General features: G+C 51.7%; 1 protein-coding gene across 3 annotated transcripts in view; it reads right to left on the reverse strand.

The window, feature by feature from the left end:
• Positions 1–479: 479 nt before the first annotated feature.
• PTDSS1 (phosphatidylserine synthase 1) overlaps positions 480–23,003 on the reverse strand; it is a 53,746-nt gene continuing 31,222 nt past the window's right edge. For 2 of the 3 annotated variants that reach the window (XM_026013955.2, XM_026013965.2), the window contains exons 7-13: positions 19,779–19,920; positions 17,786–17,898; positions 14,680–14,745; positions 10,699–10,798; positions 3,689–3,757; positions 3,103–3,169; positions 480–1,521 (exon numbers count right to left, since the gene is read on the reverse strand). In XM_026013955.2, the coding sequence (XP_025869740.1) occupies positions 1,412–1,521; positions 3,103–3,169; positions 3,689–3,757; positions 10,699–10,798; positions 14,680–14,745; positions 17,786–17,898; positions 19,779–19,920 (667 nt within the window). In that variant the 3' untranslated portion in view covers positions 480–1,411. The remainder of the gene's footprint in view (positions 1,522–3,102; positions 3,170–3,688; positions 3,758–10,698; positions 10,799–14,679; positions 14,746–17,785; positions 17,899–19,778; positions 19,921–23,003) is intronic. The other variant, XM_072734272.1, reaches the window with a different exon arrangement.

The following is a 23,003-nucleotide window of genomic DNA, read 5'->3' on the forward strand; positions in this document are numbered from 1 at the left end:
CCAGGGGTGCAGCGTGTGACCCCAGCTCCACAGGTTCATTTAACCCCTTTACCCCGAATTTCTATGCAGGAAAAGAAAAACATGACAGTCCTATGGTGAAAGGTGTCATTTTGGGGGGAAAGACATGGAAAACTCTGCTCTGTGAAGGAACTAGAGGATTTCTTTCGGCCAGTTTCTGTCCGTCTGCTAATCAGCTGAGTATTGGCCGTTTGTAGGAGGGGAAAATCCCACTGGGTTCACGCAGCCACGTGAAAACACAATGACGATCTTGTTCGCCTCCTACTGGTCACTTGGGGAGCTGAGGAAATAGGACACACGTCCATGAGCCCCCTGAAATATCTGCCTCCCTCCTTCTCCCCTCATAAAGCACGTAGGCATGCGGATTACCCTGAGGTCACCTGAACAGGACAGTGACTGCTGACAGGTGGTGCAAAGTACCAGTAAGATGCAAAGAAATGAGCATTCCGCAGAGACTCATCTTTGATGGACTTTAACGTGAGTTATTTTATTTAAAACAGGAATCCATCCGAGGTGGTGAACTACCAGGGCAAAGGTTCTAGAGCATGGCACACGTGAAAGGTAATACTCACCAGCACCTGACATAGGACTAAAGGACAATGTCAGCCACACACCAGGAAGGAAAACAGAATGTCAAAGGCACCTGGCTGGGAGAGGAGCCATGGCAGGCGCTGCCTCTGCAGCAGGTTCACTTCTGCGCACTGTGGACATGTCGGGACAAACGACATTTGGAACGGACATGAAAGGTTCTGATCTGAAGCCTGGCGTCCTGGGTGGGTGGCTGACTTGTCCTCACATAGGTTTCCACCCACCGCGTCCTAAGGAGGGGGGCATGTGCTGGAGGGAACACACTCTCCCCGTCTCATCTGCAGGCGAGGGGCGCGCCCTCCCCAGTGCAGCTTCAGCAGTGGCCTCTCACTTAAAACCAAAGAAGCACGACGATAACACGAGACAGAACAGCAGCCTGACCCGAAACCAATCCGTGGGATGGGAGAGGCAGGTCCCTAACAACAAAAACCCGTCACTAGCTTGAACATTGGAAGGAAGGTGTGTCGACGACCCGCAACCACAGGACACCCACGCACGCTGCAGCCTGGATGGCCGGGCGCCAGGGCCGTCCCTTCCTGTGGAGCTCTGTGCCCCTACCAGGGACCGCATGCCAAGTGCCAAAGCTGGATGAGACCCCGCATTGGCAAAGGATCCCAGGCGAGGACCTGCCGGGCGTGACCGGGTCTGCGGGAAACAAGACTCACGCTGTCCAGTGATGACCCCAGGCCCCTGTGCTCATCCGGATGGCACCACCTGTTTGCCCTCAGCACAGGGAGGGCCACACCATCTGTCCACCCTCCCAGTTCTAGGCACTCTCCAGGACGTCCGCGTGAACCAGGCTCCTTCATTTCTTTCCAAGTCCGTTGGTGACTTTCGACTTGGAATGCCGATTCCTTCTTCTGGAAGAGTGGCTCTCGTGGTTGCCTGGGTGCTTGGGTGGGCTGTCTTCAGAACCTGGCGGAGGAAGGAAGGAGAACACGCCTTCAGGGCTGCAGGGCCTGTGGGCGGGGCCTCAGATGGCCGCTCTCCACCCAGGCCACCCGCCGCTGATCCTTGCACTCCATCTAGTGGCTTGTGGCGGCTGGTGGAGGCACCAGGGCCAGCTGCAAACCTCGCAGGCAAGCACGCAGGCACCCCGGGAAGGGTGAGGGGAGGGGGCGTCCTGAAGAACTTGTGTGCCCTAGGCCCTCACCGGGTGGGGGTGGGAGGCCTTATGCTCCCCGTGCTGGGGCGGGGGTGGGGGGTGGGGGGAACACAGATCAAATCCTAGCACAAGGCAGAATGATGAAGCCGCCGGGCGTCTAGGGGCCTCTCCCAACCAAGGAGGCATCACCCGAGGTACCGCCTTGACCCACAAGCCCCAGGGTCTCTACCTCCCTACACTGGAAGGTTCCGGACTTCACAGGACTAAAGATCTCCTGCCCTCTATCGGGGTCCAGAGCACACTTTGAAAAGTGGGCCTCTTACTGCTCAGGGTAGCCCCGGAGCCTCCCACGGGGGATGCCAATCCCCAGGATGCTCAGTCCCCGGGGCATCGCCAGTCACACTGTGGTGGGCCGAGAGCTCGCAGGACAGGCCTCCCAGGACAGGGGGTGGGGGAGTGCGCGGGGGGCCGGGGACGCGAGTGGGTCTGCGGACAGGGTTCTCTGCGCCGGGGCTCAAGTCTGGGGCTCAGGCCTGGACCGACCCCAGGGCTGCCGCTACGGGAACCCCAGAGAAGCGCGAGCTCTGGCCTCCGGGGCAGGGCACCAGCTGCAGGGCTATTTCTGTAACTGCTACGCCTCCCTGTCACAGGGACGCGTGTGCGGCACTGCCTGCTTGTTGCCGCCTCTTGGGGAGCAGGGCTCGGCGGGCCAGGAGCCAGGACCGCCCTGCGTGGGACCCCCGCCCCCCTGCACCGGCTCGCAAACAGGTGTCCACCCGCTCCTGACCCAGGTCTTGCAGGGCGCCCCCCGCAGGAAGAAGTGTGAATCGCGCGGCCCAGGTTAGCCTGGACAGCCACCCCACAGGCCCGCCCCTCCGCGGCCTCACGGCCTCCTGTGCTGCCACTGTCCCCTCAGTCTAGGCCCCGGGTGGCCCTGAGAGCCCGCGGGGGGCGACTGCACAGGGGCACCTCCCTGGCATCGGGCCCGAGCCTGCCCACCGATGCCGCCGGGCCCACAGCTCCCCAAGGCCCTGCAGAGGCCAGTGGAGACCCTGGCTACGGCCAGCAGCTCTCCTCCCAGCACGTCGCTCCTGGGCCTTGGCAGTCAGGACGGCCCTCAGGATGCTGCGGGCTCCAGGCCCCCCAACGTCCTCCCGTCACAAGGCGCAGACCCATGGGGCGCCTCTCCTCAGGAAGCCAGGTCCCCACGGGGTCCGGCCACGACTGTGCAGGCCCCGGGGGCGCGTAGTGAGGACGCATGACGGGCAGTCTGGGGCCTCAGGCGAACGCTTGCCAACACCAGGGGATGAACCCAGATCCAGATCTCCGCACTGGGCCTCGAGGCAAGCAGGGCCCAGCAGGGGGCTCAACACAGGCTGAGAAGGACATACCTTTTGAACCTTTCGCATGAGACCAGATTTCCGGACCGTAGGTGCCATCGTCGCATTCTGAGTACGTCTAAGGGAGACAGAGGCACAGGTCAGGACAGGTGCCAGGCACTGGGTGGCCGCCCAGCAGGTGAGGCTGCATCGCCCACGTCCCCCACATGGGACCCAGCCTCCTTGCTACAAGCCCACGGGGTCTCCCGGGGACAGGACTCGTGTTCTAGAAGGGGCCACCAGCCCCTCGGGCGTGGGGTGAGTCAGGATGAGGGCCGTGATCACCTAGCCATGATGCTGTGCGGCAACCACGAAGGCAGCGTGGCCAGCCCGCTCCCATCCACCCCTGCACATCCCACGAGGGGCCCAGGTGGACTCAGGGGGCAGCGAGGCCCAGCCTCATGAACCTGGCCCAGGGCTCTCGAGGCAGTTTCACTTGTAAACAGACACACAATTGGGTTTCGCACCCCTTCCAAAGGAGGGTGGAGCTCAGGGCTCCGAGGGGGCAGCTGGGGGGCGAGTCTGGGGTGGCCACGGCGCTCCAGGGGCCATGCCAAAGCTGCCAGCAGGAAGCGGCCCCGTCCGCCCCTGCCCCTACCTTCTCCCGGTGGCCATAGTGCTCTGCGTACCACACCATGCCGTACAGACACAGGAAGGTGGTGAAGGCCTGGAAGACACAAGCCCCCACGCTCCATCAGTGACAGGCACTGAATCCCCTTCCCCGACTCCAGCAGGACGGCGCCCATGAGGGCTCGGCGCAGTGTAGCCCTGTGTCCCAGGCACCGGTACGGAGGGCAGACATGGATCTGGGGGTGTGAGCCGGGTGCCCCTCCACCCCCGCGCGCTGCATGAGCATCACCAGGAGACCCGAGGCACCACGTGGGACGCCGACAGTCGGCAGGCAAGGGCACTTTAGACAGAGCGTAAGGGGAACGTGTTCCCGGCATGGCCCTGCCGATGCTCCCTGGGAGGACACCCCGGACGTTGGATGCTCCGAGTCTGGCTCTCGTGGCCGCCCCACTGCCCCCACCTCTGGGACATCACAGGGACGTGACATCAGCTTCTGTGGGAAGAGGAGTCTGGCTGAGAAAGGGGCTTCGTCCCTGGGGTCACAGGGGCCTGATGCCCAGTGTCAGCCCCACCCTGGCCCACTTCTGGCTGCCTCTGTTTCCCTTCTGTAAGTGGACGGGAGCCTACAGAGGATAGTGCTGTCAGCGGGCCCCTGCGCAGCATGGGAAGGCTGTGGTCCGCACGGCCGGGGTAACCTCATGTCCTCCCCACGCCCTGGGTGACACGCTAAGCAAGGAAGGGCACCTACAGGGATCCCATGCTCCAGGCGCGCCAGGGCCCCAAGCATCATGCAGCTTTCTGGTGGCCTTGCCGCAGCCCTAAGGGACGCAGCGGGAGTGGGGATGGGGGAGTCCCCGCTAGGCCCCGCAGCCCGGCCTGACCGTCCAACTGTGACCGAATCACCAAAGCAAAGCCAAGCCCAACGCCCATCCTGTGTCCAGGATTCCTTGCCCCAGGGGCTTGCTGACGCCCAAGCACCAGCACATCCAGTGAGACGCTGTCACCTTGAACCACCGCCCGTGCAACTGTGAGGTCGTCGTGGAAACTCCTCTTCTTGAATGATTATAATTCTTTCCAAGAGTCCTAACTTTACACACAAAAGGGTGGCTTCAAGCATCCTCCCAGTCCTCACGTCACAGACAGGAACAAACATGCGGAGGGCATGGCCCCGGCAGCACCCGGCCAGCACGTGGCAACGGGGCCTGGACCCAGCTCTCCCAATGTTGTAAGGGTGGCTGTGGACGTGGAGAAGTACTGGTGCCTTGTCTCCAGGTCCATGTACTTCCATCCTTCCATCCACTCACCCACCCCTGGAGGAAGACGGGCCTCCTGGGAGCAGCCCTGACTCCAGGGAGGAGCCACGGCTGTGGGAAGAGGGGCTGGCACAGCGCGCCCTGGCCCACTTCTCGGCCATCACCACCATCCACTGATACGCCCTGCAGGTGCTCGGCATCACCTCCGTGCGCTCAGGGCAGGAGCCTGTGCTTGGCGGCCGTCTCCGACATCAGTAAAGCGGGGGTGGCACGTGCTGGAGACAACACGAGATACAGCAGCCACCGGTTCACTTGATTCTAAAGCTGCACGGAAGCTGGTGAGGGACTGGGGACGAGCTCAGGCCCCCCCCCCCCGGCCCCCTGTCAAAGTCACACCGTGAATGGATGTGTTATGATTGTAACACGAAAACCACCTCTGGCCCTTCACACGCGTGTCCTGGGACTCGCTCTGGTTCCCATCATGCACAGCCACCAGGGGCTGCTTCCACGGTGTGGGGCCCTCGGACGGCGGGTGGGGGTGGCGGGGGCACTCTGGGGGCGGCCGGGGCACAGTGGGCTCTGCAACCTGCAGCAGGCGCTGGCAGGCGGCAGCGACAGGTGCTCGTCACAGCATCACCACACACAGGCCTGCGTGGGGCCACCCCTTCCCTGGGAACTGAGGGCCCAGGTCGTGGGCATCCCAGGGGACAAAGGCTTGTAGGCCACAGGTTGGCAATCACACTGGGAAAATCTAGGCGCGTATCCCTCTAAAATGTCAAGGCCTGGACTTAGCAGGGGTACAGATAGCGTTGAGGGACAGGGAGGAGACGCGCAGGGAGACCGAGGCAGCGCTGCACAGGGCCGTGGGCAGCGGGGCGCATGACCGGAGGGCCTCCAGGTGAGTGACAACCCATCAGACAGCAGCTGAGGGCCAACCGCGAGCAGCCCACGGCATCTGTGCCTCGGCACCAGTCTCGCTCGGGGTGGGGAGGCGTCCGGCGACCAGGTCAGGGTGGTCAGGGCCCTCGACTGCACCAGCGGGGAGGGGCCGGGCCACGCTGCCTTGCTGAATGATGCTCTCCTCCCTGACTGAGGTCGATCCCGAGGTCATGAGCACGGGCAGGGGGGCACCTCAGCATCCCGGCCAGCGGCCTCCCTTCAGCCCAGGCCCTCCGGCACCACACGACGGCCCTCCCCAGGGCGTCCTGCTGCGCTCCGGGCCCGCGCTCCGGCCCCACCTCCTCGAGCACGCAGCTGCTTCGAGAGGTCCACGCTCCGCCCTTCCCCACCGCTGATGCAGCGGCCCTCAACCCTCCCAGCTGCACGGCTGGCCGAGCGTTCCAGCGTCACTGGGCGGACTGGAGCTCCCAGAGGTACAGCACATCCTCCCCTGGGAGCTCTAAGGGCCCTCAAGCCCTGACGCCCTAATCAGGAGCAGCTCCTTTCCCTCAATGGGCTTCCCTTGAGGGAAACCACCAACAGCCACCCAGGGGCACAAACTAGAAACCCTGCAGTCGCCTGCCTGCCCACCATCACCGGGGTGGTGTCCTGCTGGGCCGACCCCACACTGCCTCGGCAGCCCCAGAGAGCACCTCTCCCCTCCAGACTGCTCTACCCTATGCAGCCCTGCCGGTGAACCAGGTCCCCAGGGCGGCCGTCCTCGGTTCTCCACCTGCAGACACACAAGGGTCCTTCTGACACAGCCGCTCCTTGTCCCCCACCTTGGCAGCGGGCTGCCGTCCTCCTGAGACGCTGGGCACTGAAGCACCTGTCTCCACCGCCCAGGGGTCCCCCAGGCTCCGGCTCTTCTACGGACTCCTTTATTCTCCTGCATTTGCTGCCTGAGTCCCACACATCAGGGGCTGTGTTCGACTCGCGGGGGGGACAAAAGGACAACAAACGTCCTCTTGAGCAAGAGGTACAACGCGGAGGAGACAAGTGTGCACACATCACCTGTTTCGCTGCGCTGAGGTTACCGGAACTCAGGAATGCATGCTAGGGGCGAGCAGCCCCCTGGGGACTTAACTAGCCTGCCTGGTGGGTCAGGGCCGGAATCCAGTTTGGTCTTGATGTTGAGTCACTCAGTGGAAAGAGCAGGGGAAGGCATTCGGATGCAGCAGGGAGAGCCACAAGGGACGTGTGGAGGGAGCGCTGGCTGAGTGACTGAGATGAGCACAGGGCAGGCAGAGAATGAAGTCCTGGAGGGTGGGCGCGGCGGGCGCTACGGACGCTGACCGTCCTCACACACAAGCCAGAGGTCACGGGTAGGCCTGGTGGCAGGACCCGTCTTCCTTGTGGATCCTTCCTCCCGCAGGACGGAGCTTTGCTGGTGTGGTGCCCCCACTTCCCTGCAGCCCTCATTCCTGTCCCTGGAGAGGCGTTGTCTCCTCACCCCTGGTGAGCCCAAAGTAAGAAGCTGGACGGTTCCTGTCCTTTGGGCACCGAGGCCCGTGTCTGGGTGTGGAGGCAGGTCGCGTGCTGGGCCTCAGCCTTCAGGAGCCCTTGGTGCCCTCCTTCTAGAGCTGACGCCGCCAAGTGTGCATCCCCAGAAGAGAGGCGATGCTACCTCCGCATCCTCCTTTCACCTTCTGCTCGGACTCTTCTGCACCGAGAAGCGGGGCATTATTGGGCCCATCCAGGCCCAACAATAGGAAATGGTTCCGAGCAGGGACGGAGACAGAGACCTGAGTCCTGGAGGACAGTCTGGCAGCCGTGTAGACAGTGGCCCCAAGGGGCAGAGCACCCACCGCTGCCCTTAAAAATCCTACCCACAGGTCACGTCCAGGCAGACTTGGGCAGCTCCCAGTGCGTGGGGTGCCCTCTAGTGCCCCCAGAGCTCTGCGTGCGCCCCTCATGATGTCTACCACGTGGATGTGACCAGTGTGCAGGGGCGACCCCACCTGCGCCTGGAGATCCCGGGCAGAGGGCACCTGCGCAGGCCCACAGGAGCTCCCGTGCCAGGCCATCTGGGTGCAGGCCCTCGCTCTGCTGCTGTGTGGCCTTGGGCCACGCAGTGAACCTTCTGTGCCTGCATCTCACCTACAGAAGAGGGCTGAGGAAGTCCCCCCTCGAAGTAATCCTCAGACGTTCATGAGGAGCACTGAGCCTAGCGCCTGGCCCCTGGTAAGCACCCTGAGCCCCGCCATCACCGTCACCTATCTGAGCGCATCCAGCGTCCAGGGCCGCTTTAATGAACACTCAGTGGGCGTTGTGTGAACAGACAACAGACCTACAGGGACCACGGCAGGTGGAGGAGAAGCCAGCGCTGGGCAAGAAGTGGCTCACGTGCTCCACGAGGTGACGACACAAGGCACCAGGGCAGGCCAGACGTCACCCACGTAGGGGAGCGTGCGTAAGCGTCAAATAAGCACAACAGAGAAAGGTCTCTGAAACTTCAAGAGAGGCTGGAGGAGCTGCTGCAGGACCAGCGATCAGAGGGCTTCCTGGACGCGGCCTCGGGAAGACCCTTCTGGCCACTGATACTCCAGGCTGGGGCGTCTGCAGGCATGTGGAGAAGGGATGCTGCCTCCCACCTCAGCCTCTCTGCGGTCCCCAGGGCCCAGGCACCAGGCGAGGGCAGCACCCACTCTGCCCGCCCTCTGCAGCCGGCCATGCTACAGTTCACGTACCTGGTGCACGTGCAGAGACACATGATAAGCACACGGTTAAAGTCTCCAGGAGCATCTGACGCGCTCCCCTAACCAATTCTTACCTCTGGTCCCCCTGGGATGGAAAAAATACACTTGAACATTAGTTCTGGAGAACGGGTACAAAGGAGATCATTATTCCCTTTCATTGTTCACCGTGAAACAGGACAGAACAGGCTCAAGGTGCTCTGGCACAGTTCAGATGTCTAACAAGTAACCCTAAAAATACATGCTGTGAAAGGCAATAAGAAAAACCCTTAAAAATACAAAGATTAGTCTTGCCAAAAAAAAAAAAAAAAGGCAAGAAAGGAAAAAGAAAAAAAGAATTAGACCTGAATCTGATTAAGCCTCTAGATTCACCTCCCAATTTGCACAAAAAAATAAAGGACAAAGACCTCTATTAAAGTAGGGTACTCTATAAAACCAGTAAAATCCAGACTGTGGGAAAATCTACAGGACAAAAAAGCTGGGTCCTTCAACAAATAAATCATGAAGGACAGAGAGCTACAAACACAGGGAAAACTATACAGTAAGAGACTTAAAAGGCATGCCAACCAATCGCAACAGGTAGATATTGATTCAAATAAAGCGTTAAAAAATACTAGGTTTTAAAAAATATTAGAAGTCTGAACATCAATTAGATATTTGCTAGTATTTCAAAATCATTCCTTTGCGGATGTGATAATTGGACGGTGGTTGTATTAAAAAAAAAAAAAAGCATTCTTCTTTTAGAGACGCATGCAGAACTCTTAAAGGTAGATCTGTTTCAAAATAATTCAGCATGGGGATGGGAGGTAGAGAATATAAGGGAACTGGATGCCTGTGAGGTGGTTGCTGTGGACACTGGATAATGCGTGAGTACACGAGGGGTCGTCTACCCTACTTCCAATTAGTTTGAAATGTTTTATGATTTTAGGGCAGCCTCAGTGGCTCAGCAGTTTAGCTCCGCCTTTGGCCCAGGGCATGATCCTGGAGACCGGGGATCAAGTCCTGCATCGGGCTCCCAGCATGGAGCCTGCTTCTCCCTCTGCTTGGGTCTCTGCCTCTCTCTCTCTCTGTGTCTCTCACGAATAAATAAATCTTTAAAAAAAAAAAAAAAAAAAGAAATGTTCTATGATTATAAAACAAACCTGAGTCAATTTTCTGGACCAAGTAAGTAAAAGTGGGGAATCTTAAGTTTAAAAAGTAAGACTTTTCTCCAAAATAATAAAACGAATTAAAAAGGGAAGACATAGAATAGTAGGTTAAGATCTTCATTTTTTTAAAGATTTAAATTCAATTGACATAGAGTGTATTATTAGTTCCCAAGGTAGAGGCCAGTGATTGATCAATTGCGTACAACACCCAGTGCTCAGCCCATCACATGCTCTCCTTGATGCCCGTCACCTAGGTACCCCACCTCCCACCCACTCCTCCCCAGCAACCCTGTTTGTTTCCTAGAGCTAATCACCTCTTATGGTTTGTCTCCCTCTCTGATTTAATCTTATTTTCTTTTCCCCTCCCTTCCCCTTTCAGAGAAAGACAATTATCATACAATCTCATTCATAGGTGGAATTTAAGAAACGAGGTGGAGGACCACAAGGGAAGATCTTACTTCACTGAAGGAAGAGAGGAAGTCCGAGGACAGTGGAGCTAGAGGCCCCCAAGGGCTCTTCCCTTCTGAGGGGAAGCTCATCTCATCGGGCCTGGGCCCGTGAAGTCAGCCTGTGGGGCGGAAGCTGGTCTGATTACCTTCAAGAACATCTCACCTGACCTACAGACCACAGTCCGTCATTTCGTACACAAACTGTGTGCGCACCGCGGTCCATACGCTACAGGGCACAGTAACTGTCCTCATCCCTTCAGGGGCGTGAATTCCCAGAAGTGAAATAAGCGCACATATGGCGCACCTGCTGAGCACCTGTGCCCAGAACCCGCCACAGTGACCCAGTCTGGATGCTGGGTGGTCTCACTTGTTTAACCTCGACCTTCACAGACTACTGGCCAGTTTGGGGTTATTACAAGTACAAGGTACTGTCTACAAATTTCTAAGAGAACTTGGTGCACAACAGTTTTGTTGTTCTGTTTTTCTTAAGAGCCGTCGGGGGGGGGGGGGGGGAGTTCTGCTAACACTTTTGGGTAAAAAAGTGATGACTCACCACACAGAGAAGCCAAAGCACAACATAGAGTATTTGGGTCTTAGAGAAGAGATCTTGTCCGAATTTTATGCACACGATAGCCTCCAGGAAACCGATGACCCTAGTTAGACAGAATGAGAGATCAAATATTAATTCTCATCCGAGCATATACGTTACTAGGAATATGCAGGACTCCATCACTATACGCTGGTAACAGGTTCCCCACAAAATGATCCACTTGTTCTGTTCCACTGCAGCTTCTTCAGAAATAACACCTATATTTAGAGTTTAACACTAAGTTTATTTTGCTGTTATTTTTCCTAAGACTTGATTTTCTTTTTAGAGCAGTTTCGAGTTCACAGTCAACTGTGGACAAGGTACAGAGATGTCCCGCAGAGCTCCCTGCTCGTTGCTGTCTCCCCAGAGCACTCCATTTGTTACACCTGATGAAGCTACAGGACACACCATCAGGGCCCAGGGACCAGAGTTCACGTGACAATTCCTTTGGGGCTGTACACTCTGTGGGTCTGGACTAACGGACGGGGATGTGCGTCTGCCCTTACGGGATCATGCAGAATGGTTTGCTACACCGCCCCGAGAAGCCCGTGTTCTGCCTATCAGTCTCTCCACAGCCTCCCAGAAATAATAAAGCATTGTTCACTTTTTCTTTCTCCCAGCTCAAGACCTCAACTCATACGTTTTAACCGCTGGAAGCCTCCAAGTCAGCTTGTTACCATCAGGGTGAACTGTCATCACCTCTGCTGGAGCCCACTTACTCTGTCACTCAGTCTCGTTAGCTGTTGGCAAGCCTTCCTCCTCTCGGGCTGGCATCGCCCTCTCTCTGCCCGTGGGCCCTAACCCCGTCCTCTAGTTCTACAGTTGAGTTGAAGCCTTTCATGCAAGTCTTTCAATAACCTGAAGGCAGCAGTTCCGTTCCCTCCCAGACTTCTAAGCACTTCCACATTCAATATCTCCTGTTCCCCGTTCTTGCTGACCATAGAAATAATCCTTTATTTTCTAAATATAAAAGAGTCAAAAAAAATGTCATTTTACTCTTCTGTTAAAAATAAAGGAGTAAAGAAAAAAAAAAAAACCCACTCTTGTTCTGCATCTTCATTTATGATCAGACCTTATAAAGACCAGACCTTTACGAAGGTTCAGAACTTGGTGGCAAGAACGGATGACCTGAGGACAGAGCCAGCCGTGCGATCCCAAGACTACGCCAGAATGCGGACTTCAGACAGCTCCACGGGTGTTCCTTACTCAAGGTGGAGGGGCGTCAGTCAGGGGTTGGTGTAGCTGCACAGACACTCCCTCAAAAGGAGAGAAGGGACCCAGGAGGCGTCGGTCCCCATACCCCTGGGCAGGCGCAAGGTCCTTGCCATCCACAGGGGTAGAGAGGGTTCTAGGCTGTTAACAACTCAACATCTTGAACCTGAACCAAAGTGCAAAATTTCCTTAATGTATTGTTAGAGAGTTTGGGGCTCTTTCCAACCCAGTTCCAGCAAGGTAAGGCTGAGGAGTGGCCGGCCTGAGTCTCTGAGGATCACTCCAGCGCTCTCCGTCCCAGAGAAGCACACTAACCACCCCCGGGGCTCTCTGTCCTAGAGAAGCACACTAACCAACCCTGAGGCTCTCCATCCCAGAGAAGTGCACTAACCACCCCCGGGGCTCTCTGTCCCAGAGAAGCATACTAACCACCCCCGGGGCTCTCTGTCCCAGAGAAGCGTACTAACCACCCCCGGGGCTCTCCGTCCCAGAGAAGCACACTAACCACCCCCGGGGCTCTCCATCCTAGAGAAGCGCACTAACCACCCCTGGGGCTCTCCATCCTAGCGAAGCGCACTAAGCCCAGGATCTCTCCCTGCACTTTGCCTTCCTTGATCACTCTGGACGTGATAGGGATGTTCCGCAGCACTGTGTTTTTTTCCATTCCATCCCTCTTTATCTTTCCATTTCTCCTAGCACCTTGGATTGTACTTTTGCTGTTTGAGGAGAAACCATTTCTTGGTGACAGTACCTCTCTCTCTGATTGGCCTTCCTTTCCCCCAACGGGTCAACGGAGGTGGTTATGCGGAGAGTACGTCCACCTGCAGTGGAGTAAGACTCTAGCAAGGACTTCTGCACATGGAGAGCAAACTGTACGTGGACTCCCATTCACCAGGGAGGAGGACTCAACCGCTCTGTGGACATGGAGATGCAAAACCCATGGCTTTCATGCTCCTTGGGCAGGACAGGAAATAGAGTCCTCCTACCTCCTTTTCATGACTCAACAACTGTGCTCTCACCTGGCCTCTGCTCAATCTGTAGTTCTGTCTCCCGTTAGATCACTCAACAATGGAAAGCTAATCCACGTGATCACCCATTAAACTACTATGGGTATGACAGCTTACATCACAGAAGGTTTGAGAAATAAGGACAATGACCCTGTGTGTTCTAGGTGGTGAAAAGGCTGCCTAAGGTAACCTGGGTAACCCCTCAGACTCTAAGAGCTGGACACGTGTACACACACATATATACCCACACACACATACACACACATATACACACAGAAAAATGTTTAGAAGGAATAACAGAAATGTTAACAGCAATCATCTCTGAGCAGGTTCTCTTCTCTGGATGTTCTTTAGTTTCTTCTTTTGCCACTTTTTAAATCTACACATATGTATTACTTTTTTTTAAAAAAAGATTTTATTTATTCATGACAGACACACAAAGAGAGAGAGAGAGAGAGAGAGAGAGAGAGAGAGAGAGAGAGAGGCAGAGACACAGGCAGAGGGAGGAGCAGGCTCCACACAGGGAGCCCAACATGGGACTCGATCCCGGAACCCCAGGATCACACCTCAGGGCGAAGGCGGCACTAAACCTCTGGGCCACCAGGGCTGCCCTGTATTACCTTTTTAACCGGGAAAAATAAACTGTTTTAACTGTTTAAAAATCTGTTGATAGTAGTAACTTCTTCCCACCTATGGGTTTCATCAAATTTTCTTTATGCCATCACACTCCACCTAGAACCTAGATTAGGGTCTTGAATCTAACTGCTTTAGGGACTGAAGGTCACACACAGATGTGTGGGACATCTCTGGACCCTTGCCTGCTAAACAGAATGGTAAACTGTTGGTGATCTTTAAGCCAAAGAATCACTTACCTGAGACACTGAAGATGGTCTCACATTGAACCCTGTGGGGTTAAACTATATAGCCTATGGTTTCTCTAAGATATTTATTTTTTATTATTTTTTTTCTTTCAAGATTTTCTTTAAATTGAAGTTAATTACGATATAGTGTAGTAGTAGTTTCAGGCACAGAGTTTAGTATTCATCAGTTGCACAGAACACCCAGTGCTCATTAAAACATGTGCCCTCCTTAAAGCTCATCACCCACATACTCCATCCTGCCCCCCAGCTCCCTTCCAGCGACCCTACGTTTGCTTCCTAGAGTTAAGAGTCTCTTACGGTCTTTCAAAGCATTTAAATAAGAATATATTAAGATTGCATTGATATATATAACAAGACCATGAATTGTAACCATTTGTGTTAGTTCTCTTTGGAACAATAAAGTTATACCTTGGTAGGGAGCAAGCATCTGTTTTGAGGGCCCTTTTGAATGTGAAAGTAACAAGCAAGCATTGGTAAACCTATCATAAAATGATGTCACAAACTTGTTACTGAATTTAGAGGGAATTTGAATAATCCATTGTCTATTGATTTCATAAAATAAGGTCTCCCAAGTTCTGTGCAGGAAAGATCTTTCGATTTCCTTTTTTTTTTTTTTTTTAAAGCAGTTTATATAATATCCTCTTTCTACAATTTGCCAATCAACTATAATATTCTAAACTTCAATCAGAAAGTGTTAAAAATGAAAAGACATATGAGAAAACAGCAGTGAGCCTTCACAGGCAAATTGTACCAAAAGGCTGACCCTTACTTTAGGGTCAAGAAATAACCAAGGAGATTTAAAGGCTTAAGTGGTTCTGAAGTGTCCACAGAAACAGATTACTCACCCGAACACCCAGCACTGTGTTCCTACGCGTTTGCACTGTGTGTCAGTGAGGTAAGCATAGTACTGCCTGAAAGAACAAAGGTGGAATTCACTGAGAGCTTCTGGAAGACCAAGGGGTCAGAATAGCATTAAATCACTTTGACAGAGTAAATACAAAAGATGTTCGGCCTGGATCTACATACTCTGGGCTGCCTGGTCTACTGCTAGTCAAAGAGGGGGTAGGAAGCCGGAGCCTCTGCAGAAACATTCCTGCAAAGGTTAAGAGTTTGGGCTGGGTTTAGAAGGAGGAGAGCATGGTTTAAAGTGCCAATTATTTGGGATCCCTGGGTGGCGCAGCGGTTTGGCGCCTGCCTTTGGCCCAGGGCGCGATCCTGGAGACCCCGGATCGAATCCCACATCAGGCTCCCAGTGCATGGAGCCTGCTTCTTCCTCTGCCTGTGTCTCTGCCTCTCTCTCTCTCTCTCTGTGACTATCATAAAAAAAAAAAAAAATAAAAAAAAATAAAGTGCCAATTATTTGCAAAGGCTGTTTGGGTTTGGGGACAGAGTGGGTGCTTCAAGCCTCTGTGCATGGAAGTGATTCTGGAGGTCACGTACACTGTCATCAACGGTCCCCTCTGGCACTCTCCAGGACAAAGGTTGCGGATTGTAACCAGGCAGGATGGACACAAATTCCTGGCTCTCGGGAACTGGAATGGGGCCCTGGCTACCGTCCACTGTACACTGAATACCAATGACTTTGAATGTTACTGACAAGATAGGAAAAAAACAGGCGATGGTATGGGGTTGAAAGGCTTAGAGCAGCATCATCCTCACAGGTATATAACACAAGCCACAAGTGCAATGTAAAATCTTCCAGGGGCCATGTTACAGAAGTAAAAGGGAACAGGTAACATTCATTCTCGTAACATAAGTTATTTGATCCAACATATCGAAAACTATAATGAGGTATTTTTACTGTTTTTGCACTAAGTCTACATAGGTGTGTATTTTACACGTGTAGCACATTTTAACGCAAACCAGTCACATCTCCAGTGCTCGACCACCACCAGGGGTGAGTGGCCGCTGTTTAGGACAGCGCAAGCTTAGACCCTCATAACTACCCCCCCAAACTCAATATATCCCTTCAGAAGTAGCACCTGAAGCAGGAGTCATCATCTTTTTGGGGTCACAGACTCCTTTGAGGATTTAATGACACCTATGATAAATGCACACGAACACACATGCTATAAACTTTGCATTAAGCCTCAGGGGATTCGTGGATACCTAAAGGTCATCCACAAACTACCACCTCACCTGCAAAGGCCCGAGTGGAGAATTCTAGTCAATTCAAGATTTCAGGTCCGTCTCTCACTTTATATTTTTATGACCTAATATGCTTTTACCAGCTTAGCTACTCTACTGTCCAACCATATCCCTCCCTTTAGACTGCACTTCAAAAAGACTGCACTTCATATTATCAGATTAGAAGAATGTTCAGTCAAACATCCTCTCCAAGCAAGAGAGGCCAATCAAAAAGGAAGAAAATGGAGATGTGGTCTGTATGGTTTAACCCGAACCCTGTAAGCTTTCTCTCCTTTTAGGGCCTGGCACTTGCTAGCTGGAGTGGCTGTGCTAAAACCCACTAGAGCTCCTCCATCCTTCCAAGCAGCTTCTTACATAGGAAATGCCTCAGGTTGGTATAAAAGCATAGAAAAAAGTGGCTGAGTTTTAAACAAGAAAGAATCACGTAAAAATCCATACACAGGATTTGGCAAAAATTTTAAGCTCTCAAAACTCAAAACGGGACAGTCTCCAGTTTTTGCTTTGAAATGTTTATTTAATGAAACTGGAATTTCACAATCAGATGTGATTTGCGATTCTGTTTTATGAGAGAGTTCTTTCCCCACTGACTGATTTTTTTGATCATTTCTAATTTTATGAAGAAGCTGTGCTAATCTTTCTTGAAGATAATTGTGAGCTTCGAATTAAATTAAATTTGAAATAAGAGAAGAAGGTTCCAATCCACTAAGGAAAATGGCATATTTACAAGAAAACTACTTCAGCAGACCACTAGTCTGTGACGGGTTAGGACGCCACCTGCCTACCAACCGTTGGTTTCCTGTTTGGTTTATAATGAAAACCAGAGAGAGAATTTTGGGCCTTAACTCCCCAGGACTCAGTTGTATCTTACTTGGTTTGTTCAATCCAGGATCTGGGGAGGGGAGGGGTGGGGAATACATATATACAGGTATATTGGGAGATAGATAGATGCTTATTTACTTTTTGTAATAATTAATGAAAACCAGAAGAGGTGCTGGCTGGAGGGAGGAGGTTTGTTGGACCAAGAATACCCACTCTTCTTGGCAAGGGCTCTGCTTGTGTGGTTTGCATGCACATTAAAAATAGTGAATTAAGTCATCCTACAGCTTCGGAAACACTAACCCTTGTAACTGCTTAGTTTATATTTTCATCAACTGTGCAGATATTGCTGGTGTCATTACTGGTCAATGCTGGAGCTTCACGTTAACTGTAAAACCCAAATGCCACTAGCTCTAAACAGGAAAGATGCGACAGATGAAACAGTGTCTGATATTCAGTGGGATTAGTCTACATGAGGGGCAGTCCCCGAAGAACGCCTCCAGTCTTGGGCCCTACCCCAATAGGGGGAATAACAGCACAGATATTCAAGCTTCTCTCGGTTGTCCTGGAGGATGACAGGAAGGATACTTGAAAGTAACTGGCTCTAAAGGAGCTAACAAAGTATCATTCTAAAAATACCATCATTTATGACTTCCGAGTCACCATTAAAACTCCTGCATTTTCAATCATCTCATTTCAGAAAAAAGTCAGCACCACTGCTACCCCTATTTTCTTTAAAGGATGTTAAAGGGAGGTAAAAAGCAACAACAGCAGAACATTATAAAAAGGTTTGAAAAAAATGGTGGGTGTGCTGTTCTCACTTCATGTCATTGGGGCCTGAAAGCAAAACATTGTCTTTATATTTCTGATGTCTAATTCTTTAATATTTTCATGTGAAATCTGCAACTCTACATGACTTTCCTCACGCTGAACAGGAGCACACACAGCAGGTTCATGTGCTCAAATGACAGGCGTGTATAGAATTACCTCACTGTGGGAGCCGTGATGCCACCAATAAAGAGAATTCTACACCAACTTAATGGATGACTGGCTTGGAACACAAAGATATGTTTCAAGAAGAAGGTATTCAACTCAGTTAGCTGAAAAAGAAGGAAGCATTAGTCAACGTGATGCTGCATGCGGAGTCACAGTAGCATATTCCTTGTTATGGACATCTAAACATGATGAGGACGTTCAAAGTGTTTTCAGAAAATGTATGGGGTCTTCCAAGTGGCTAGTGGAACAGGTGCTATGTAAACTAATGGCCAGTACAATACTGGCACCAACCAACTGGGGGTTACGGGGGAGGAGCTGGGGCGGGGGAAGGGGTCCAAGGTGGCATCAGCTCTTTGTCACGTTTCCCGGCGTGCGGCTGCCACTTGGGTCACGTGTGGGATCTGCAGGTGCAGTTGGGAAAGACATGCGTGGACAACAGTAAAAGTCATGAAAACAAGTATTCGCCGTGGGACACCCAAGCAGCCTTACAGAAATCGGGCCAGATCTCTAAGATGTACAGCTGCAGGAAGGTGAGAAGCCTGAGGACGAGAAATGACTGTGAACTGCTCAAGCACCTGCCACGGCCAAAGGCAAGCTCTGAGAGGTGGGTGTAAGGGTTGGCTCAAGGATTCCCCTGCAGCCTGTGGTACCTGCCCCCGAGGTTAGCATCCCGGGACAGCTCATCGCGTGAGGCGGCCCCGGGGATGAGCTCCATGCCAGGCCCGCCTCCTGCACTGCCCCTCCAGGTCCAGCAAGGAGTGGAGATTGGGGAAGGGCACTGCTTTGAACCCACACGGATCAGCACGTTCACTTCAGTGACAGAAGACATGCTTCTCTTCCCATAGCACGGATTTCGAGGATATAAAATGGTCCCCTAATTAACACAGGTGGAAAGCTGATCACCACTCACAGGAGTGGCATGCTCTGTGATGCTACTGTTCTGGGGGCATGTCTTGCTCTCTCTCCCAGACAAATCCAAACTCCTCCTCGGTTTTTGTAGTCAAGGAAACAGTACGCCTTCCTGGGTACTGCTCTGATAAGGTAAAACTTAATCCCCATCCATTTGAAGTCCCATTTTTATACAAACTGGCTTCCCCAAACCATGGTGACTGTTTAACTCTTCACCTACACTTCCGTAGCCCTAAACTCCATTTACGGAGATGAGCATTATCATTCCCCGCATGTGCGCAAGGACGCTTGTCTTAAAGGTGATGCACGCTTATTTTTTCTTATGATGGGAGTATTTCCTGCCTGTGTTCAAAATATAATTTCTCTTGATTCCAAAAGACTCTTCAGGCAAAAGCTAGTCTCCCAAAGTTGTAAAATAATTAACGTGGGCACAGGAGGATCGACACTAAAGGCTATCTCTAAAAAACAGAGATGTTTGGTAATCCTCTTCCAAGACCCGTGGCTGTCTGAATTGCTTCAGTCACGCAGCGGGCGGCTTGGAAAGAGACCTTCCGTCCACTGACAGCACCATCCCGGAGGACCCGGGTTCCCAGAGGGCTCCAGTCCCCCACTGATGGCAGACGGCTGCTTCACTAAGCTCTTCACCAATTACCCAGAGTGGTAACAGCTCGGTAAATCAAACGTTAAGTTTGGAACATAAGAAAAAACCTTTGTGTTTTGTTCCTTTGGTCCTGAAAATGATCACTCTGAAAAGCTACCCAATGCCTGATGCTTTGGGTGACAGCTGCTGACCAAAAGCGTCTTTCGGGGAATTTTAAGCTGTTTCTAATTTGCAATTCAAAGAAAGAAACTGGAAAATGTCTACACCAGGAAGCAAGACCGTAGGCGTGACAACAGTGTTCTGTTGAATTATTCTCTATGTCAGCTGTAGGATTTTATACCTTCCAAACCAGCCGCCAGCTGGTAGGCAGTGCCAACTAGTGTTAACTCTAAATTGTTCGATGGTTTTTATTTTGGTTTGGTTTTGGTTTTCCCCCCATCCCCCCACCAAAGTTCTGAGCATCTGAAAGAATACCTGCCAGATGATCATGAAAAGGTATATTCCAGCCACTCTCTGAAATGAAGATTTGGGGTCAAACCATCGCACGTAGGTCCAGCTGGCAGGAGTGAACTGGAGCACAGCTCTTTTGATCTTCCCGGTGGTGGTATGGATGTCTCTGTAAGAAGAGAACGGCTCCAGTGAAAATCCAGAGAGATAAGGAAGGGGAAAGAAGAAAAACAAAGTTGAGGAAAAAAAAAAAAAACCGGCTGACAATTTTACGACAAGCCTCAGAACAAAAAGGTTCCTTCCTAGTTGAACCAGCTCTCCAACAACGATCTCTCTATTCCCATGAAGCATGGAGAGGGGTCTACTCGATGGGGAATCCCAGTGGCGACAGGCACAGGGCAGAGGTCAGGTCACCGCAGAGCCAGGAGAGGCCTGAACTCCCCAAACAGTGACAAAAGGGGCAGAGGCACTAACGAGATCCGCCTGGAACCAGGCCAGGGGCAGAGGCACTAACGAGATCCGCCTGGAACCAGGCCAGGGAGCACCAGGATGATGCCAGCAAGGACACGATCCCACCCGCTGCATGTCTCCCAAGTCAGGGCACTTTTGTAAAATAGAGCAAGCACTTGTATTCTGAGGTCACCCACACCATTTCTTCATCCCATCTGTCCCTAACTGAACAGTTGCGGAGGACAGGCTGATTTTTAACCTTCCCTTAGTTTTAATCCTAGAGATCACTCGGTTAAAAATGTCACCCTCCCATGACAGAAAGGAAGAAGATTCCCATGCACGACAAATGAGAACATTCAAGCTCAGCTCAACTGGCCCATGACTGCTCCCCTCGTGAGCATCACAGCCACGAGGATGCGCTGGCCCCTCACGCTGGCCCCTCACGCTGGCCCATATGTCAGACACTGCGAAGTGCGGAAGGCGTAAAAGCGAACAGGTCGGGCCTTTTATTCTTGGGGGAAGACGTGAAGGTCTGTTCCTTCATTCATCCACCCAAACCCATCAACAAGTGTGTATTGGTGAAGTCTCATAGCAAGACGACGTGAGGCCCATGAGTAACAAAAAAATAGATCATCCAAAAATGAACAAAAATTATGAAGGACCTGTATTAAAAAAAAAATACCCAACTATATGGAAAGAGGTAGAGAAACAGGCATAAAGAGAGTGACACAGAGTGACCACGTATTAGAGGGCTCAGTATAAATCTCCCTCCACTTTTGACAGATGGGGTTCCATCCTGATAAATCCGTCATAAATTGGAAATATCACAGGATGGAAATGCATTTAATACACCTAACCTACCAAACGTCACAGATTAGTCCAGCCCACGTTGAACCTGCTCTGAACCCTTGCATTCGTCTATGGGGGTCGAGCAAAATCTTCTGACACAAAGCCCCTTTTATGATAAAGTGTTGAGTATCTCACGGCACTTATGGAGCACCGTACGAAGGTGAGGAGCAGTGGCTTTCTGGGCGCAGAACGGGTGTGAGGACCTATCGGAGGTCTGCAGGCGTGATGGCCTGGCTGACCAGCACTGGGCCGAGCCTGCCCAAGCCTCTCCCGACCGAGAGAGACGGTCCTATGTACATTACTAGCCCGAACAAAGATCCACATTCGGGATGCAAAGTATTTCTACTGAATCTGTGTCACTTTCACACTAGGTGAAGTCAAAGAATCATTGAGTTAAACCACTGTACGTCAGGACCATCTGTACAGGGAAGGGGTTAATTAGACTTTCCATTCATTTATATATTTCTGCTTAGTGGTTGGGCATGTGTTTTCATAACTTGACAAAATGGTTCTCAAGTTAAATCGAAAGCATGAATGTATGACAATGGGGAAGCGTGATGGCAGCGCGTAAAGGGCCGGACAGCCTGACGTAAATTCAGACTCAGCTGCTTGCTAGCAGAGTGTTCTCGGGCAAAGTTCTAAACCTAATTCTCACAGTCACCATCTCTGGAAGGAAGAGAGAAATAGTGTCGGCCCCTGGGGTGGAGGGAGCATCAGTCCCCGGGGAGGACGGAGTGTCGGCCTCCAGGGTGGATGTCAGGCTCAAACGAGATACTGCTTATAAAGCTTGCTCTTTGCAGCAACATGAGGCACAGCTACAGGTTTTGTTCCATGACACCCATCTGTCCCTAGTTGAACAGGTTTTGTTCAAAATATACGAAAAAGTGTGCTTGCAAGTCAATATCCAAAGAAAGGATTATTTAGAAAAGAACTGGGAAAACTATTTGGAAAGGAGTGAGGAAATCAATCGGAAAAACTGTGAGGAATCTCTCCCTCACACCATATACCAAATTAAGTTCGAGACACAGTAAATAAGTTACGCATAATGGAAAAACACCAAACCATCAAAGAACTGGAAGAAAATACCGGCTAATAGTTACCTAAACAGAAAGACTAAAAAGCTTTTAAAGTTTAAGTGGAGTACCTACCACAAAGAGAATCAAACCTGGGCGACACGATGAAAAATAAAGTCACATTTATGACAGAGTGTTAATATCGTTCACCTATGAAAAGCACTAATAAAAAGAGGGAAAGCCTAATACACGTAAGCTAGAAATACAGTATCACACGATGTGTGATCACATTAAAGAAGGATTAAAAGTAAAATTCAAAGAAACAGTTAAATGGACACATTATACACATCAGTGAATGTGGGTGAGAATATAAATGGGTATAAACAAATAAATTCAAGAATTTATTTACAGAAAAAAAAAGTGAGAAATTTACACAAAGATATATGTTCAAGAATGTTTGTTCTTGGAGCACCCGGGTGGCTCAGAGGTTGAGCGTCTGCCTTGGGCCCAGGGCGTGATCCCAGGGTCCCGGCATCGAGTCCCACATCGGGTCCCCACAGGAAGCCTGCTTCTCCCTCTATGTCTCTGCCTCTCTCCAGGTCTCTCATGAATAAACACATAAAATCTTAAAAAAAAAAAAAAAAAAAAATGTTCACCCTAGCTTTTTTCACAAAACTGAAAACTTTAAAACAACTAAGTGACCACAAAAGGGAACTGGTTAAATGCCTCACGATCTCATCATACGTTGGGATATGAAGCAGCCTTTAAAATCACAATTTAGATTGTGATTTATTGATGAGGTAGGAAACGTTCATATTGTTTGATAAATAACTGACACTGTAAACACCACCACTCCTGCTGTTCCCTTCCTCCTTACTAACAGCACGGTTCCTCTGACCGTCAACTTGAGGAGCGAGTTCAGGGGAATAGGGTAAGGGAG

This window comes from Vulpes vulpes, chromosome 13 (assembly GCF_048418805.1).
Source record: "Vulpes vulpes isolate BD-2025 chromosome 13, VulVul3, whole genome shotgun sequence".
Taxonomy (NCBI): Eukaryota; Metazoa; Chordata; class Mammalia; order Carnivora; family Canidae; genus Vulpes; species Vulpes vulpes.